The sequence below is a fragment of the Pongo pygmaeus genome, chromosome 5 (assembly GCF_028885625.2).
Source record: "Pongo pygmaeus isolate AG05252 chromosome 5, NHGRI_mPonPyg2-v2.0_pri, whole genome shotgun sequence".
Lineage (NCBI taxonomy): Eukaryota > Metazoa > Chordata > Mammalia > Primates > Hominidae > Pongo > Pongo pygmaeus.
The window spans coordinates 144096161-144117504 of NC_072378.2; the positions used below are offsets into that span (position 1 = coordinate 144096161).

A 21344-nucleotide genomic window follows, 5' to 3' on the forward strand; every position below is an offset into this window, starting at 1 on the left:
AGCCTTCCAAAGTGCTGGGATTACAGGCATGAGCCGCCATGCCTGGCCAGACCTTGAAAATTTTGAGATGTACTGGTCAGGTATTTTAGAAATGTTTCTCAATTTAGTTTTGCCTGATGTTTCCCTTGTAGTTACTACAGGGTTGTGGGTTTTGAAGTACCATTCTCCTTATATCATATCAAGAGTACATACTGTCAGCACAACTTATCACTGATGATGTGAACCTCGATCCCTGGCTAAGGTCCTGTTTGTCAGCATCTTCACCGTAAAGCCACTCCTTTCTCCTCTCTTTCCATACTGCACTCTTTGGAAGGAAGTCACTATGGATGGCCCACATTTAAGCAGTCAGGAGTTAAGCTCCACTTTCTTGAGAGAGGGTTATGTATATAAATTATTTGGAATTCTGTAAGGACTTACCTCTTCTCCCACATTCATTTATTCATTCAATATTTATCTACATGAGTATGGATTTGCGGATGTTTATTTTGTACTTTGGGTTATAATCTAATACTATATTTTTACTTTGTTGCTGAGATTATTCCAGCTTTGGCCTTTGGAAACTCTTGAGTGGGCTCCTCCCATTGGTTTTCTTTTTGAGCACTTTCTGGGACTACAAGATGTTGCAGGGCTCATCTAGAGTTTTCCATGCCCCAGCTCTAGAAGCAGCCTTTTCTGTAAGGAGGTGGTGTTTGTCTATTGGAGAATGCTATTAGAAACCAAGATCTGTGTGCTGGGCGTGCTCATTGCTACTGGGGTGTTACTGCTTCTAGACCTTCAGAGAGGACAGAGCTAGCAAATACATGTGTGTAAGCAAACCCATGCATATATACATGTCTATATTCATTTACTTATCTATCTGTCTACCTGGCCAAACATGGGGTCATGCAGATGTCTCCAACTCTCATCGGGGCTGCATGGATCATTCTAGCTTTACTCTCTCGCTTATCTGTAACTTCTGTCTCCAGTAGTGAGAAACCTGGCTTCCACCATCTGCCATTCATGTACTTCCTTGTTTGATCCCAATATACATGTTCAGCAGTTTCAGAATTTTTAAGCTGCACCCCGTGTGATACCACACATTTTGATTCTTCTGTTCATTTTCTCTTCTTCTCCACTTGCCATTTATCTTACCCTTAAAAGGAAGATATTTGACCCAATCTGCTGTAAACTCTCATTAGCAAGAGAGTAAGGAACTCCTTTAGACAACAGAAGGCAAGGATAGCCACTTGGCTGCCTTAGAAACCATGATCCAAGCTCATCTGTGATGGCTTATACCATCAGTTCCCCCTGACCTCATCACTGGCTTATACCATCAGTTCACCCTAACCAGTAGTGGGTTGCTTCTGTGCCCAGATGTTGTACATCTGCCCTTGTTTAATGATAGCATATATCTTAAGCTATTGTTCCAATTGAGAGAGAGAAAGAGACCTCATGTAAATGTAGGCAATAAAGTTAAATCTTCCCTAAGCACTGTTCTAATTTTTCTTTGCCATATATTCTGTGGCTTTTAAAGGGGAAAGTGACAGAATTATAATAGAAATACAAAAACTGTAATAGAAATAAAAATATACACAGATAATCTTAATATTGCAAAAACATAATAAAGCACAAAACATAACAAAGCCTGGAAACCATATTTTAAGGAAATAAAGTTTGATATCCTTAGTGTTTTGTTTTAACTTTCTTAAAGCATACACAGCAGAGTGTTATCAAAGCATTATTTACCACACACGATTTCTCCTAGTTATTTTTGCTTTGATTGGGCTTCAAAAATGCATTCTCATTGACCTTCAGATATTTAAGGATATTTGGAGAAAAGTTGAGACCATGTTTTTTGCCACCTACTTTTTTTCCACAGGGCGGCTGTCAGTTTGTACGAAATTAGTACCAAGAGTTCTTTTATGGAGATTCTTTTCTAAATGGTCCTTCAGTTACAACATTGTGAGTTGGAATACTATGCCACATTTGTCTCAGTTTCTCAGTGCCTGAAATAATTATGTGTGGTGAAAAATTGATATCTGAAATATCATAACTATTAAATAGTATAAACATACAACAAACTCTATTAAGTAGATTCAATTTTTCTGAGAATCCCTATCATTTATTTATCAAATTTCAAAGGGAAGACTATTCAAACCTACAATTTATTTCATATGTATATTAGTCTGTTGTCGCACTGCTGTAAAGAAATACCAGAGACTGGGTAATTTATGTAGAAAAGAGGTTTAATTGGCTCATAGTTCTGCAGGCCAGCTTCTGCTTAGCTTCTGGGAAGGTCTCAGGAAACTTATAATCATGGCACGTGAGTGAAGGGGAAGCAGGCATGTCTTACATGGCTGGAGCAGGAGGAAGAGGGAGGGAGGTGCTACACACTTCTAAACAACTGGAATTCATATGATTTCACTCGCTATAGAGTATCAAGAGGGGATGGTGCTAAACAATTCATGAAAACTCTGCCACCATGATCCATACCTCCCACCCGTTTCCACCTCCAACACTAAGGATTACAATTTGACATGGGATTTGGGTGAGGATACATTTCTAAACCTTAACAATATGATAATTATCTAGCCTCATTTGTTTTTAGCTTATATGGTCACATTTGCACTGGGACTGCCTGATACATTTCTGTTTAAATAAAAAATAAAACCTGTATGTATTTTCTGATTTCTTAGCTATTGGTGGTGTGGGGAAATTCTGTTAGGGGTGGGCTTGTTTCAGTGGGAAGATAGACTGAGCTGTGTCATTTAAAGTCTCTACATTTGGTTAGCTAATGACTGTATTTCAAAATATGCTGTGTTTTAAAATGTAGAACTCAAGTGTGAAAAGGTAAGTTCTGATGAATGACAAGTTACTCTTAGTAACATAAAAGTGGATCAAAATTAACATTGAAAACAATCAAGAAATTTTACCTTTCATCTGGGATTTATGGAAAGTTTCAAATGGATTTTAATGGAAAACTGATCCACAAGAAAAATTATAGAAATATCAATAGCAATGCCAGTGTCCTGGGTATCTAAAGAGGAGAGTTAATATTCTGCCCGTACTACTCAAAAGCAGATGACAGTGGTCCTCACATTCATGATTTAAGAGAAGTACAATGGCACATCGGCCGACTGTGCCAATATATGGTTTCAAATTGCAAGTGTGGTTTATGATAGGGGAAAAATAGGCTGTTCTTAATTGCTTCAGAGGGAAAGTAGAATTTTTATGGAGCATCAGGGAACTGGATATGTGGGTTGGGAGAGAAAGATCCCATATATTGTAAGAAAATGAAAACTGGACATGTAGCCGCAGAGATGAATTTGAGATGGAAACTTTTGTTTCTATGTTCATAATAATCAGCCCTTTTGTATTTTGCAACATTTAAGTTGTTCAAAGTTAAGCCCTTCATGAGAGTTCAGCAGAAAGTCTTCATGAACAAGTAAAACCATACTCTCAGTTCCCCCCGGGTTTGCCCTCTGGTTCAAGGAGGGAAGTTGGACAGGAGTTGAATTGAAGTAATAAGTATTTTGCTCCTTTGCTCTGAATTAGCTTCAGAATGAGTCTGTCCCCTGTATTTCTATCTGTTGTGCTATGGCTGAAAGTAGGGGTAGGAACCACTTTCAGAAGAATCAGTTAGCATAGGACTTGAATCTCCAATTTTCCCTAGCAATGCACAGTGTCTGCCCATCTCTGCCCAGATAGTACCTGAAATTACAGTACCCTTCACTAGTGGGAGGAATAGGATTTATTCCTATTTGTGTGGAAGGAGAACTCATAAGAATTCAGAAATTGTCGTCTATTGATTGTCTTTCTTCATTCAGTTTGAGATTTTCCTGGTTCTTAGTGTGTCAGGTGATTTTCGATGGAAACTTGGACATTTTTGTATTATGTTATGTGACTCTAGATCTTGTTTGAAACCTTCGGTTTTAACTGGCTTTGTCTGACACCTCTATAGCAGGGGAAGCAGTGGGTGCCACCTTGTTGCCCCTACACGGAGGTAAAAATCCCAATTCTCCACCTGTCCTCTGTTGACACGATGTGTATGTGTGTGGGGTGTCCTTGTTACTGTTGGGCACAGGTGGAATTTCCAGATCCCCTTGTGGTCTCCCTTGATACCACAGTTGGGGTGGTCTTGTTCCCGGTGTGCAATGATTTGGCCACCTCTGTATTGGGGGGAAGGGGAGAGATACCCAGTTATTGCTGAGTAGGGATGGATGTCAGGGCTTCCTACATGGTCTCCACTGACACTGTGGAAGATGCTTCATTATCAGCCACCAGGCATAAAGGTGCTAGTTTCCTGCTTGGTCTTCTCTGACACCACTCTAGTAGGGGTATTAGGGGTCCTTTTCAGAGGCTCATGAGGGTGGAAATCTAGTAACTCCATTCAGCCTTTGCTGGCATGCGTGGTCACAGGTTCTTCTATGGTGCTCAGCTGTAGTAGAGCAGTTATTGTCTAAAAGTTTCTTATGTTGCTACTCTGCCCCTTTCCTGGTTATGTGGCTAGAGAGTGCAGACGTTTGTGGTCTGTGTCCATTGGTGTTTCTGGGTTGCTGGCTTCCAAGCTTGTTGGCCTTTCGAGGTTTCTGACTTCAGCTACGAGTCTGGGATATTTGAGGCAAAAAGAAAACCCAGGAATCTCACCACCGTGTTGTTTCTTGGGTTCCGAGGTCCCAGGCTTGTCTACTTTCTTTTGGCCTTACAGAATTTTCTTACATTTATATGCAACATCCATGGTTTTTTGTTTTTTGTTTTTTGGTTTTTTTTAGTTGTATTTAGCCAGAGGAATAAGAAAAAGTTAAGTTTAGGCTGTGTGTGGTGGCTCACGCCTGTAATCCCAGCAGTTTGGGAGGCTGAGGGCGGGTGGATCACTTGAGGTCAGGAGTTCGAGAGCAGCCTGGGCAACATGGTGAAACCCTGTCTCTACTAAAAATACAAAAATTAGCCGGGCCTGGTGGCATGCGCCTGTAGTCAGTCCCAGCTGCTTGGGAGGCTGAGGCAGAAGAATTGCTGGAACCCAGGAGGCGGTGGTTGCAGTGAGCTGAGATCACGCCGCTGCACTCCAGCCTGGGCAACAGAGCAGGACTCTGTCTCAAAAAGAAAAAGTAAGTCTGTTTTATCTTCTTGGAAGCAGAAGTCCTTGCTATTCAATTTTTGTTTTTATTTGTTTTACTATTACCAATATTAAGAAAGTTTTTAAAAATACGCAGAAGATGAAAGAATTGGTATCACGCCCCGTATGCATATCTACCAGCTGGATTCAACACTTAACATTTTGCTATATTTTACTTTATTGCACTTTTATCCATCTGCCTTTTCCATCTATCTATCCATTTATTATTTTTGACGGACATCAGTACACTTCACCTCTAAACACTTCAGCATACATGTCATTAATTAGACTTCACTGTCTGTTTACGGTTTTTTAAAGGTAAATTTTACATAAAGTGAAATGCAAAAAATTATAAATACCATTTGATGAGTTTTGGGTAATCCAACCATCGTTGAGATAATTTCCATCACCGCTATACGTTCCCTCAAGTTTCTTCTCAGGTCATTTCTGCCTCTAAGAAGAAACTACTGTTTTGATTTTTTCTTTTTTTTTTTGCCATCATTTCAAGTGCTATTTTATTGATGGAATAATATTATAGTTCATCCATTCTGGCCTGCTTCCAGTTCTTTGCCATTAAAATTTGATAGTTGGTGTAACATAAGTCATTGCTATCTTCCATCAGCCTAGAACACAGTGCAAGCAAGGCAACTTAAGATTTTGTGCATTTCTTCTGATTAATAAAATAGTGAAGACATACAAAGACATGTTTTTATCACACACAGTACCCAAATTTTCCACATATTTTTTGTTGTTAGTGTAGTTATCAGTTTCTTTGAAGCTCAAAACCTTTTTTGTAATAGAAGCAAAAGATAGTTTTAGCCTTGTAAAAATAGAATTAACTTCCTGGCACCAAATTTTATTTTGTGAAAGAGAAACCATGATTTTAACTACACCATAACTGTAATATTCATTACTGAGAATGTCAGACTAGTCTCTGGAGGAACAGCCTATTTCACAAATACTTAGAATACTCTATTCCTGTACAAAATATTGATGGGGTTGTTGCAGATGGATTCAGCTGTGTTGCACAGACACTCATTTGTCTGGCCCCATCTATAATGTAAGTCTCTTGCTTCTAGTCTGTTTCCCCAGAATGATTTTCTAAGTGGGCTGTAATTTCTGATTGACTGATTGATATGAGGGGAGTCCTACCAGCTGTGAAATGGGACAAATAAACTTTATGTGAGATTCCAATTAGAGTGGACGTGCTTACCGTTAACAGCCCAGGGACCAATTGATGATGTTGTTTTATTACAACCTTTTTTACAAGCTTTCTCTGTCTATATCTTTCTTTATACAGTTGACGGACTGGACAAAACTTCTATAGCAAACTCAGATGGCCCCACAGCAGGTTCCCAAACACCTCCCTTCAAAAGAAAGGGGAAACTATCCACCATTGGTAAAATCTTTAAGCCTTGGAAATGGAGGAAAAAGAAGACCAGCGACAAATTTAGAGAAACCTCAGCAGGTATGAGTATCATAACTGGTTAGAAGATGGGATAAACTGTAAAATGTTTTAAAAGGTAGAAAATTATGTTTTACAGTGTGTTTTTTCCCAGAAAAAAATTAATCCATATTTGAAATGAAATTCTTTATTTTAAGAATAAAATAAGGATGAAACAACTTAAGAGTTTGATTTGCCTTCTTTCTGTACTGACCTTGACTTTCTAATATATTCTTATTTAAAAATATGTATTTGTAAATTTATATAAAAAATGGATGGGTGAGGCGAGGGAGTGAAATAGTAGAAAATTATAAGTGGAAATGCTATTCATCAACATTGTGATGGCAGGTATCCATTTTTATATACACATGATGTTAGATATATATTTAGTTAGACTATACTATTTATATTAATATATAAATATTTAACGATTTAACTAGTAGACTATACTGCTATACACATAACATAATGTTAACGGTCTTGTTCGTTAATTAAATCTTTTTTAAAAATGTATTTTTTGATGTATTTATTCTTTAGGAAAGATTTTAGTGGCTATATGAAAGAAAAGTTTTGTTATATTTGATTTTAGATTTCTATCATATCCTTAGGACAAATAAATGGTCTCTGTCTTAAGAGAGTAGAGGCACAACCCTATTGGTGTGAAAATGTTTGATTGTTAATTTAGTTTGTAGATTTGTTAAACCTTAAAAGTTACATTGCTTAGTGCCTTTCATATCAACTCGTGGACAAAGTTGGCTTTAAATCTCAGGCCAGAATTCAGCCCAATTTAAACAAGTGTCAGCGTGAGTGTATTGTGTCTAAAATAGAAAAGTGTTTAGTAAGTTCAACGTTCCCCATGCTTACTGTCCAAGGCAATCCCTTCATGAGAATTCCTCATTGCACCACCGTCTAATATTGTTAGTGGATGTACAGGGTCACAGAGCATGTCTTATTGGTCTGTACTAAGATAAGAGCTAGGGTTTTGTTCTAGAGCTGTGAAATGAAATTAAAAATACTACACACAATGCAAGGATATGGAATAGGAGCATCAAAGCTCCCCAAAGAAAGTGGTCTCGGATGCATTTGCAGCTATATAGTTTATTTGAGCATTTTATATTTAACAAGAAATAATGATAAGCTACCTGGAATTTCTTTCAAAATAATCCTGGAGGAGGGTGAGGTAGGTAAGATTATAGATAAAGGAAGACTGGCAATGGGTTGTTTAAGCTGGGCAATGGGTCCATTGTGGTTATTATTCTCATTTCTCTGCTTATGGATATTGGAAAATTTCTGTAATAAAAAGATAGAGAAAGAAGAGAAACTTGGCTTAGGGGAAAATAATGCTAGTTTGGTTATTGGGTCCTCTTCAGTACCTAAGTGGCTTTCTGGGTTAGGAGGCAGTGAGAGGTGGGGGACAGAGTGCCGTGCTGTGTGAGGACACCCGGCTGGGTGACTTTGAACAGGTCAGTTCAGCCTCAGTTTTCTCGCCTGCAAAACTGGGGAGTTGAATGTGCTGAACTCGGAGGTGCTTCAGTTCCTGATTCTGTTGGTGGTCCCCAGAGACACCCTTACACCCTTGACTCCTTCCAGTCCCTGGCTGGGCATCTTGTTCTCCTCTGTTTTTTGGTTGTGGAAGGAACCTCACTGGTCTTCTTCAAGTGCCTCCCTCTCACATATGCTTAAGCATTGGGAGAATCTGGCTCTTCATGTTACCAAGACTACCCAAGATGGGAACAGGGCTCGAGACGTAAGGTACGAAAATGAACGTATGATACAAAATGGTGTATCATACGTAAGTTTTTTTCAAATTGGAGAAAGATGTCATATCTAGAGGAAAACTGATATATTCAGTTGGTGCAAAAGTAGTTGCGATTTTTGCCATTACTTTTAGTGGCAAAAAACTGCAGTTACTTTTGCACAAAACTAATATTTGGATATAACCAAGAGAAAGTTATTTTCTTCTTTAAAAAATTATCTCAAGCAATGGAATCGAGCTGTTTGGGTATGATCAGGGCCATTTGCTGTCTGATAATCAATGAAGTACACCTTAGGCAAGACTCACAATATCTTGAGGTATAAAAGAAAGTTCATTTCTTCCAAGAAAAGTAACTCTTCTACTTTTGTCCTTCTCTTAAACTCCTGGGTTGGTATTCACATGGATATGAACCTTGTGTTCTGCCGCACAGTGATAAATACCACTTTTCCTAGTATGGGTTTCTGTTATAGGAATTCTTAATTGGTAGTAGATAGGATGTAACACTAATTTATTAATGCATTATAATAACATGTTTATTATTGTAGTGGGAGGTAAGAAGGGTCCCATTCGTGGCCCGTTTTGGTGGTCCTTGAGTCAGTTGTATTTTGGAATGCTCATTCTACGTCCAAAGGACATCTTGTCCTATAGGGCAGGCTGGGTTTATGCCCCAGCTTCCAGTTCTCTGGCCTTATTTTAAAGCAGAAAGTTTCCAATATCTTCAACTCTGATTTAGGCTGTTCAATGTCTGGCTGTTAGATTCTAGGGCAGGAGAATAGGTCTCTTTTCTGTCCACTTCCCTCAGATATCCCTCTTCATTTCTTTTCTTCTCCTGCATGAGAGGTCCCACCTAAGCTCTAGGTTCTTCTATCCCTTCCCTATCGTTAAAACTCAAAATGGCATTTACATCTTTTTTTTTTTCCCTACATAATCATTTTTTCCCATTTTGCTTTGATTTGATTTGATTTGGTGGGAGGTGAGGATATAAACATCCTTCCTTTGGTTGGATTTTTATATATGCTTGTATCTCCCCAAAGCTAAAAGTACAAACGCCCTGTCTAAATAAACACAGTTGTTCCTCTAACTTCTCATAGTGTATTACTATCAAGACCAAACTTACTGAAAATCTAACCTATCTCTGCTGCCTCTACTTTCTTCCCATGTTCTCATTCCTTTTCCCACTGCAATCTATCTCTGTATCCTGTATTCACCGAGGTTACTCCAAGCCTCGTAACCATTAAATTTAGTGTCATTCTCTTACTTTCATTCATTTCAACCTCTACAACATTTGCCGTTACTGAACAGTCAGTCCTGCCTTAATTTCCAAAATACCTCTTCCTTAATTTGCAAAAGCTACCCTTGTCTTGTTTGTCTTTGACTTCTCTTTCTCTCTTTTGCCTTTTCTCTTCCTCTTCTCATCACCCCTAACCCCCAGCAGGAAGGTTGCTATGTGCCTTAGCCCTTCTGTTGCTTTGAATATGTCCTTCTTTCCCATACCCACATCCCTCAAACTGGCCCAGGCTCCAGCTGATGCCCATGCACATCTACCCAAGCAGCTGATGGGTAGCACTATTTGAGGACAGCATGTTAACTCGAAATCCATTCATATGGTCTAAATGTATTTCTGTGGAAAACATGCTAGTTGCTAGGCACTGTTCTGGAAGCTGGTGTTCTGCAGCCAATAAGCAAGTGAAGTTCCTGCCCTCATGGAACTTTCATTCTAGACAGGTAAGGTACTAATAAATGCTATGATGGACACAGGGAGTGAAGGAAGAGGGAGTGGAAAAGTACTATGTATAAATGCATTCCAACCAAAACAGATCCCTTGCTAACCCCAGCTATCCTTGTTACTGTAGACATGGCTTCTTTTGGCATCCAGACTTTGAACCATGGAGTTCTTTGACTCTTCTTTCTCTCACCATCTTCTACATTCTATCAGTTCCTAAAACATTTGATTTATTTTCTCCTCATGCATAGTCTTTAACATCAGCCTATCCTGTCAATCCCTGTTGTCTAGTCCTATCACCTAATGTCTCAATTAGTGCAACGTAGCTTTTTTGCTATGCTTATTTGTAGCTAGCTATAGAAATCTGTAGGCCACTAGAGAAGACAGGGAGAGGTAGAGTTCTGGCAGCAAGCCTACCTACAAGGGGAACCTGACCTAGCTGGTGAGGCTGACAGAGGAGGTTTGGGATGTCATAGGCTGTCAGGAACCCGAGTGACCAAGATAATGACTTTATAAGTATCAAGCCAGGCAAATAGAACAATGAGTACTTCACTACAAAATGGCACAAGTTCCAACAGGTAGGATAAATCTCAGAGCATCCAGGTGAGCAATATTAGAAAATTCAGACAGGCCTCAGTAACCAGGGTGTTCTTTTCTCAGGTAGGAGTATTTAGGTGGGGCAGATGGTGTCTGTTATGGGAATCAGAAAGACTTGAAGAGGGCCCTGGTCACCCAGGCTGCTGTGCAGTGGTGCTATCACAGCTCACTGCAGCCTCAATCTCCTGGCTTCAAGCAATCCTCCCGCCTCAGCCTCCCAAGCAGCTGGGACCACAGGCACACGCCACGATGCCTGGTTAATTTTTGTACTTTTGTACTGTACTTTTAGTGGAGATGGGGTTTCACCATGTTGCTCAGGCTGGTCTCAAACTCCCAGGCTCAAGCAATCTGCCCACCTCAGCTTCCCAAAGTGCTGAGAGTACAGGCGTGAGCCACCTCGCTCAGCCTATGGCCCTGTCCTTTTTTAAAGAACAAGGGAATAGAGCTGATAAGTAGGACAGGAACTTACCCAAGGACTCAGGACAGAAACTTGCTATATAAAGTGGAACACAGGGCATGGATTTGGAAGAGGAGTCCCCTAAGATCCTAAGCCTGTGGTGCTGGAGCTACTGTTGCTAGAAATGACATAGCCCAAGAGCTGGGTGAGCAGGGAGAGGAGGGCTTGCTCTGGTCAGCAGCAGTGGCCCAACATGTGTGGATCTGGGGACATAGGTGGGCAGAGCACCCGTCTCCCCTCTTGCCCCTCCATATCCTCTTGGATACCACCATCAGGAAACATTTCTCAGATGGGACTTTGCTCCTGTCACTTCTTGCTCAAAAAGTGTGACTGGGTCTGCGTTGCTTCTTCAGCAAAATCCAGACTTCTCAGCTCTTCTCAGTTTAACCCAAACTGACCTTATCTTTTCTATTCGTCCATAGCCCTTGGACTTCAGTCATGCTGGGTCACTGGCTCAGCATGCCCCAAGCCTTCTTGGTCTTTCCTGTTTCTTCTTTTTCTTCTTGCTGTTTCCTGTTCCTATGAGCACCTCCTTCCTCCAGCTATAGCTATTGAAATACTACCAATCAATCAAGGGTCAGTAACATGTCTCTTTCTCCTGCAGATATTCTTGACTTTGATTCAGCACCAGCTGATCCTCCTTTGCCTGTACTCCTATTAGGACATGTTTATTTTAACTTGTTTTCTTGTTTTAGTGTCTGTCTTATGCTCCTAATTTACTATGTAAAGTATTTAAGGGCCGAGACTATCACATTCACTTTTGTTGCACTTCACATAGGTTCTTTATGTAATAACTTATACATGGGATGTAATAAAAAAAAAAACACCTTGAATTGCTTCTTTATTAAATACCCACTATAACCAAAAATACAGTACTGGGTGCTTTAGGAATTTTTTTTTTGGTGGGGGAAGGGGGTCTCATTCTGTTCCCCCAGGCTGGAGTGCAGTGGCACAATCACAACTCACTGCATCCTCAACCTCCCTAGGCTCAGATGATCCTCCCACCTGAGCCTCCCAAATAGCAGAGACTACAGGCACACACCACCACACTTGGCTAATTTTTGTGTTTTTTGTAGAGACAGGGTTTCACTGTTTTGCCAGGCTGTTCTCAAACTCCTGGGCTCAAACAATTCATCGTCCTTGGCCTCTCAAAGTGCTGGGATTACAGGCATGAACCATCACACCCTGCCTATGCTTTGGGACTTTATAAAAGAAATTGAAGATTTTAAAAATTATAACATATTAAAATACTAACAAAACATGTACTTCACAATTACAGCCATGTACCACTATTAAGAAGCCAGTAAAATTAGAAAAAATATTTTCCTATCTTTTGTCTTTATTTAAAAGTAAGTTATACTCCTGTATAAAGAAAATCAAGGCAACTTATCTTCAATAAAATGGAGACTTTTATTTGTGTTGGTAGTAATAGAAAAAGAATGCCTGTCTAGATTTTTGGGTAGCATTCTAGGAATCAGATGTCTGATTTTCTGAAGGTACTTTGTACTCCCTAATAGTAATAATGATGGCTAATTTTTATTGAATGCTGTTAGGTACCAGGTTCTACTCCAAGAACTTGATTCATATTAACTCACTGAATCATCAGTACAACCTTATGAACTGCAATCTTTAAGGGCTACTATTATCCCAGTTCTACTGATGAGGAGACTGGGGCTAGATCATTTAGATGACTTGCCCAAGAAAACACACCTGGCAGTAGGCAAAAGCAATATTTGAACCTAAGCAATGAGGTCCCATAGCCAGTACTTTCAACCATTCACTAGTTGCATCTCTAAAAGGTGTCTTCCTACCCACATCAGAAAGGACTGATCATTGAAAGGTGGCTCTAATACATGGTTTTGCCTCACACACTAGTTTTTGCTGTATGAAGGATTTTGTCTGAAGAATTACTTTATTTCTACTTGACTGGCCTGCTTTCCACAGTGCACATGTAGAAAAATTGTTGGCAAGGATCAAAGTTATGTTTGGTCCTATTAAAGGATAATATTCTCTTGTAACCATAGAGACCTAATGTTGCTATTTGGGATTATTTTCCACATCTAGAAAGTAGGGCGAAGTTAAAGGATTTGCTTAAGGCGATATTTGTTAAGGATTGCTCTGGTTGCATTAATAAATGACAGTATTTTGATTTTACTTATCTTATTCCACTAAGAAGTTGGAAGTGGTTTTTTTTTTTTGGAGACAGTCTCACTCTGTCATCCAAGCTGGAGTGCAGTGGTATGATCTCGGCTCACTGCAACCTCTGCCTCCTGAGTTCAAGTGATTCTCCTGCCTCAGCCTCCTGAGTAGCAGGGACTACAGGCGTGTGCCATTATGCCCAGCTAATTTTTGTATTTTTAGTAGAGACAGGGTTTCACCATGTTAGCCAGGCTGGTCTTGAACTCCTGACCTCAGGTGATCCACCTGCCTCGGCCTCCTAAAGTCCTGGGATTACAGGCGTGAGCCACCGTGCCTGGCCTAGAAGTGCTTTTATTTATCATTCACTCTCACATCATATTGGAGGAAGAGGAAGGAATCTTTCCTTTTTCCCAATTTACTGTATCAGGGAGAAGTTACATAACCAGCCAAAGGCCACACAGCACATCTAGATCCACGGAGGGCTTCTTGCTTTCTGTTTGACACTTCTTTTTTTTTTTTTTTTTTTTTGAGACGGAGTCTCACACTCGCCCAGGGTGGAGTGCAATGGTGCAGTCTCACTCACTGCAACCTCCGCCTCCCAGGTTCAAGCAATTCTCCTGCCTCAGCCTCCTGAGTAGCTGGGATTATAGGTATGCACCACCACACCCGGCTAATTTTTATATTTTTAGTAGAGACGGGGTTTCAACATGTTGGCCAGGCTGGTCTCAAACTCCTGACCTCAGGTGATTCGCCTACCTCAGCCTCCCAAAGTCCTGGGATTATAGGCGTGCACCACTGTGCCCAGCCAAGTGTTTGACACTTCTTTGTCCTCAGCAAGCATTTACTGAGCATCTTCATCTATTGTATGTGATACATACAATATGTCAGGAACTATTACAGGCTCTAGGGATACTCTCATAGATTTTAGTGACATAAAGGAGACAATCTTCCTTCTTTCAAAAAACTTACATTCTAGTAGGAGAAGGAAGCAGAAAATAAACCCAAATAAGTTAGATACTGTGTTAGAAAGTGAGAAGAGACAATTAAAGCAAGGAATTGGAATAGAGAATGTGGGAGGGAGGTTACAGTTTCAAATTGGGAAATGTTCCTGGGAAGGTAACATTGAAGCAAAGGCAGGAAGGAGGGAAGGGAAAGCACTGAGAGAACCCTGGGAAGTCATCACAGGGTTAGCCATAGCATGCGCTTTCAGTAATGGTGTGGACACATTGTGATTCTAGGCCTTTACAAACTTTATCTGATAATTTAACCATTAAAATGCCTCACATTGATGAACCTCATGGTTGTTAATCTTTTTGTCGTTGTTGAGACAGGGTCTCACTGTGTTACCCAAGCTGGAGTGGAGTACAGTGGAGTGATCACGGCTCACTGAAGGCTTGACCGCCTGGGCTCAAGCAGTCCTCCCACCTCAAGTCCCCTGAGTCGTTGGGACCACAGGCATGGGCCACCATGCCTGGCTAATTTTTGTGTTATTTGTGGAGACGAGATCTCACTATGTTGCCCAGGCTGGTCTCAAACTCCTGGTCTCAAGTGATTCTCCCACCCTGGCCTCCCAAAGTATTGGGATTACAGGCGTGAGCCACTGCACCGGGCTTGGTTGTCAATCTTGATATCTACTGCAGCTCCATGGCTCCTAACAAATTATGGAACTTCATTCTATACAATTCTACCAGAAGAGGAGCAGGGTTTAACTCTATAATATAAGCATTTTGTTATGGCTTTCTTTCTTCGACTCAGATTCGCAAGGCAGATTCTGACCCACCATCAAACCAGAAGTCAGAAAGCCAACCTCATGGAGTTCCAGTTTAGAATGGCGCATATGTTGGTGTTTTCTGGTGGATACAGTATCGAGTCCTATTGAGACTGCCTTTCTAAGTTGAAATAACAATGCATTATTGCCTCTCTCTTAAGCAATCCTTAACTTACATACTGGTGGTGTCTCTGGTACTGCATTTTTAGATTATTTGGAATTATGGGTATGCTCCCAAACTAATTTACAAAATTGAGTTTAACCCATAAAACGCCTGAAGCCTGGGACTATTAATATTTATTCAAATACAGCCAAACACTATTTATTGTTACTATAGTAAAACACTTTCATAATTTTCAATTGAAATTAAGAATGTTTGAGTTGTAAAGGATCTTAGCCATCTAGTTCTGTCTCTAGGGCAGAAATCAACCCTGTCTCCAGCAGCCCTGATAACATACAGTCATTGAGCTTCTCCCTGAATTCCTTATTCCCAGCTGTAATTGTTGAGGAAGTTTCCTTTTGTGTTGGCCTGAAACAAATTATCTCCAGTCTTTCTAACTATCTTCTGATGTGTGTGTGTGTGTGTGTGTGTGTGTGTGTGTTTATCTCCTAATCACATTGTTACATGATCGTCCTTCCATCTTTTCTTTAAGTTTGTTCATCCCTTTATCTATTGTCAGTTTCAGAGTTTCTCACCACAGGAATGTACTAGATTGTCTAGGTCACTCAGTTTTTATGGAGTTCCTGGCCCAATGCAGTGTGTACTAGGGACATGGTCATAAACAAGCCTGACCAGTTCCCTGTGCTCATGGAGTCCACAGGGTGCCTCTGCATCTGGCGGTACCTCACGTGTTCTTTCTTAGCTATTTTTAATCCTAAGCTAACATGGTGACTTTTCCAAAAATTCTTATTATTTCTACTTCACCAACCACATTTTCACTATTTAGAATTAAGTCTAGAATAGAATTTCATCTTACTTAAAGAGGAATTTATCAGTAAGAATTAAGCATCTTGTAAATGTCTAGGGAGCTGGAAGTTCCCATAAAAACTCTCTATCACTTTTCTGCTTATTTAGTGTTCTCTTTGTGGAAAATATCACCCAGAGCCTCCTAACGGGGTGATCTGTTTTACTTTTTTTTAACAATATATTTTCTGTTCTTTCTCTGTACCCTCATGTGGATATATGTACATATCATATCTACATTTCTTGGATGCTAGTTTCTCCGAAAGCACTAGAAGTCTCTGGCATTGGTTTATTTTTCTATTCTGGCCACTGTCCTCCATGATATCTGGTTTTATACCATTATGTGGGTGTTTTCCTCTCTCTTGAATTCAACTTTAAGTTTCTCTTCAATAGGCCAATTCAGTGAGCATCTTCTTGGCATGTCATTTTTTTCTTAATTTTTTTTATTTTTAATGAATGCATAATTGTTGTACATATTTTTGGGTATATGTGATATTTTTATATAAGCATACAATGTGTAATGTTTAAATCAAGGTAATTGAGATATACATCACCTCAAACATTTATCTTTTCTTTTTGTTAGAAATATTCCAGTTCCACTCTTTTAGTTATTTTGAGATATACAATATTGTTAGCTATAGTCGCCCCATTGTGCTACTGAACACTAGATCTATTCTTTCTATCTAACTGTACATTTGTACCCCTTAACCATCCCTCCTCCCCACTACCCTTCCCAGCTTCTGGTAACTGTCATTCTACTCTATCTCCATGAGTTCAGTTTTTTTTGTTTTAGCTCCTACATATGAGTGAGAACATGCAACATTTGTCTTTCTGTACCTGGCTTATTTTACTTAACATAATGTCCTTCAGTTCCATCCATGTTGCTACAAATGACAGAATTTTATTCTTTTTTATGGCTGAATAGTATTCCATTATGGTGGAATAATATTCCATTGTGTATATGTACTACATTTTCTTTACCCATTCATCTGTTGATGGACACTTAGGTTGATTCCATGTCTTGGCTATTGTGAACAGTCTGGCATCTCATTCCTATTTTCATGTAATGAACCACATGTCTTGTCAGGCTATTGTAGGAACGTTATGGTCCAGAAAATCAGATCTTGTCTTTGGCACCATCAGTTGAAATGGCTTTTCGCATTTCTTTATCCACTCTTTTCATATGTCATGATCTCTAGCCAGAAGAGAAGAGAGCCACATCTCACCTTCCATGCCTTCCTGTTTTCCACTCAGGACTTCTGACTAGCTAGACCATCCAGATGGCTTCTGAGGAAGACAATTATTCTTATTTTTAAAAATCAGTAGAGGAGGGTTTGAGGAGTTTTGATGTGCCCTCTTTCATGTCCTAAGAAACACATTGCAAGAAGACAGCATTCCTTCTGATTAGCCAGGCAGGTCTGTGCAAGGCTGTCATCTCTAGCACTGGCACCTCATCAAGAGCTCCTCAGTGACCACTTTTGACTTTTCCTGCTGGGTCTCATGAATCCTCCTTGTCATCCATTCATACAGCAAATATTCACTGAGCTTCTACCCTATGCCCAGATTCTGTTCTAGAGAAACAAGCTCATGAAGCTGCTATTCCAGGGAAGAAACACCTGGGAAGGGTGTTGTGGGGAAAATCAGAGTATACGTGGAGATTGAGAATAGTGGATCAGTGAGAGAAGCAAGACACTGGCTTGGAGTCTCTGGTACACCACCCTTCTCTATCTTACCTACTGCTCCATGCCAGATCTACACAGCACATCAATTCTCCCTCTCCTGTGTGTTATCTTTTTTCTCCTATTAACCTCTTGACAGGACATCTTGGTTTTGTCAAGAGGTTGATCTCTTGGTACCTATTTTCTTCCTCAAAACATTTCTTTTTGTGTGGCTTTCTTAACTGTATAATTCTTCCATTTTTTTCTTTCTTCTTTTTTTTTTTTTTTTTTTTTTTGAAACAGAGTCTTGCTCTGTCTCCAACTGGAGTGCAGTGGCATGATCTCAGCTCACTGCAGCCTCCGCCTCCCAGGTTCAAGTGATTGTCCTGCCTCAGCCTCCCGAGTAGCTGGGATTACACGTGTGTGAGACCACACTTGGCTAATTTTTGTTTGTTTGTTTGTTTGTTGTTGTTTTGAGATGGAGTCTCACTCTGTCACCCAGGCTGGACTATAGTGGCATGATCTCGGCTCACTGCAAACTCCGCCTCCTGGGTTCACACCATTCTCTTGCCTCAGCCTCCTGAATAGCTGGGTCCACAGGTTCCCGCCACCACGCCTGGCTAATTTTTTTGTATTTTTGGTAGAGACGGGGTTTCACCGTGTTAGCCAGGATGGTCTCGATCTCCTGACCTCGTGATCCACCCGCCTCAGCCTCCCAAAGTGCTGGGATTACAGGCATGAGCCACCGCGCCCAGCCTAATTCTTTCATTTTTTTCTAGAAAACATTCATCTTTTCCAGACTAGAGCAAAGGATGATGCAACCCAAGTTCTTTCACCTTCCCTTTTAGTGGGAAAGCTGGTTTATATTTATAGATTGCCTCTTGGTGGCTCCTCTCCAAGGAAGAAAAATAGAGGTCCCAGCCCCGAGTTTCTACACAGTCCAGACCATGGGGTGTCAGGGTTACCTTTGGTTGTTTTTGGCAGCCCCTCTTGGAAACATTTCCTGTAAATAGCCCCTCAACAAACTGGGCCTTTAAAAATGGGGCTTTTTTGTTGAGCCCTGGTTTGTGCCAGCTGTGTCCATCCCTTGACCTTTCAGAAAACACAAGTAGCTTTTTGACTTTTCCAAAATGTTTTCCTGCCTTGACTCTCTCTTTGGTTGTGGCCATGGGCCAATGAGCCTATAGTTCACTGGAAGATGTATGTATTCATTCTGACAGCTCCAGTGTGGACTCCTGACATTCTTCTTAGAAATAGCTGTGGTGTGGCATATGTGGGAGGCAGATGTACAAAGGTACCATGAACGAGTTCTCTTTCTATGGCTGAATACGTGATCATGACCTTCTCCAAAGAGGTTATCTCTTGGTCATTCACCATGTGGGTGTTTCCTCTTTGTTTTATATGTGTCTGTGTATATGTGTGCATAGTGCTAAGAATTTTAATGTATGTATAGTTTTGCATAATCGCTACCACAGTCAGGATATGTCAGAGTTCTGTCACTCCCCAAATCTCCTTTGTGCTGTCTTTTTTTTTTTTTGAGACGGAGTCTCTGTCGCCCAGGCTGGAGTGCAGTGGCGCGATCTCGGCAAGCTCCACCTCCTGGGTTCATGCCATTCTCCTGCCTCAGCCTCCCGAGTAGCTGGGACTACAGGCGCCCACCACCACACCCGGCTAATTTTTTGTATTTTTAGTAGAGACGGGGTTTCACCATGTTAGCCAGGATGGTCTCGATCTCCTGACCTCATGATCCACCCACCTTGGCCTCCCAAAGTGCTGGGATTACAGGCGTGAGCCACCGCACCTGGCCCTGTGCTGTCTTTTTATAGTCACACCCTATTCCGCACCCCTTCCCCCAGCCCCTAACTTCTGGCAACTACTGGTCTGTTCTTCTTCACCATAGTTTTGTTGTTTCAAGAATGTCATAGGCTGAGCACAGTGGCTCACGCCTGTAATCCCAGCACTTTGGGAGGCCGAGGCAGGTGGATCACGAGGTCAAGAGATCGAGACCATCCTGGCCAATATGGTGAAACCTCGTCTCTACTAAAAATACAAAAAATTAGCCGGGCGTCGTGGCGGGTGCCTGTAATCCCAGCTACTTGGGAGGCTGAGGCAGGAGAATCACTTGAACCCGGGAGGCGGAGCTTGCAGTGAGCCAAGACTGCGCCACTGCACTCCAGCCTGGCGATAGAGACTCTGTCTCAAAAAAAAAAAAAAAAAAAGAGTGTCATATAAATGGAATCATTCAGTGTGAAATCTTTGGAGACTGGTTTCTTCCACTTTGCAGAGTGACTCACGAGAGCTTCCTCCGGGTTGTTGCATGTATTCATCATTCCATTTTTTGTTGAATAGTATTTCATGGAATAGATGTACCACAGTTTGTTTATCCATACATGAAAGACACATGGGTTGTTTCTAGTTTGGGGTAATTATAAATAAAATTGCTATAAACATTCTTGTGTAAGTTCTTGTGTAAGCAAAAGTTTTCATTTCTCTAGGGAAAATGTGTAGGAATGGGATTTTGGGGTCAAATGTTAAATGTGTGTTTAACTTTATAAGCAAATGCCAAACAGTTTTCCAGAGTTTTGCATTCCTGCAAGTAGCAGAGAAAAGTTTCAGTTGCTCCACATCCTTGTCAACATTTGGTATTGTCATCATTTTTTGTTGTTAAGGTAAAAACATTTATCATAAAATTCACTATCTTAACCATTTTTAAATGTGCGGCTCAGTAGTGTTCAATATATTTACATTGTTCTGTAAATAGATCTCTGCAACTTTTTTCATCTTGCAGAACTGAAACTCTATACCTATTAGACAACTTCCTTGTTGTGCCCCCCAGTAACCCACCATTCTGCTTTCTATAACTATGAATTTGACTACTTTAGATCCCTCATATAAGTGGACTCAGATAGTATTTTTTTGTGACTAGTTTATTTCACCTAGCATAATGTCCTCAAGTTTCATCCATGCTGTAGCATGTGACAAGATTTCCTTTTTTCAAAGACTGTGTAGTATACTACATTGTTTAGATCCATTCATTGGTCAGTGGACGTTAGGGCTGCATCCATCTCTTGGCAATTGTGGATATTGCTGCTCTGAACATAGGTGTGCAATAATTAGTTTTATGTTTACCATTCTAGTAGGTATGTAGTGGTATTTTGTCATGGTTTTAATTTCCCTAATGGGCTAATGATGTTGAACTTTTTTATTGATACATAATATTTGTGTATATTTATAGGATACATGTGATATTTTGTTTCATTCATATACTGTGTCATGATCAGGTCAGGGTATTTAGGCTATCCATCACCTCAAACATGTATCATTTCTACCATTGGGGACATTTCAAATCCTCTCTTCTAGCTGTTTTGTAATATACAATACACTGTTGCAATTGCAGTCACCCTACTGTGCTATTAAACATTAGAGCTTATTTCTTTGATGTAACTGTATGTTTGTACCCATTAATCTGCCTCTCTTTATCCCCTCCCCCACTGACACCCACACCCCCTTCCCAGCCTCTCGTAACTGTCATTCTACTCTCTACCTCTATAAGATCAACTTTTTTAAACTCCCACCTATGAGTGAGAACATGTATTTGTCTTCCTGTGCCTAGATTATTTTACTTAACATAATTTCCTCCAGTTGTATCTATGTTGCTGCAAATGACAGGATTTTATTCTTTTTTTATGGCCAAACAGCATTCCATTGTGTGTATATAATCATATTTTCTTTATCCATTCATC

The 21344-nt window shown here is 40.4% G+C and overlaps 1 protein-coding gene across 7 annotated transcripts in view; it reads left to right on the forward strand.

The window, feature by feature from the left end:
- Positions 1-21344, forward strand: part of PHACTR2 (phosphatase and actin regulator 2) — a 298637-nt gene that overhangs the window by 165805 nt on the left and 111488 nt on the right. For all 7 annotated transcript variants that reach the window (XM_063666682.1, XM_063666684.1, XM_063666685.1 and 4 more), the window contains exon 2: positions 6396-6563. In XM_063666682.1, coding sequence (XP_063522752.1) covers positions 6396-6563 — 168 coding nt within the window. The remainder of the gene's footprint in view (positions 1-6395; positions 6564-21344) is intronic.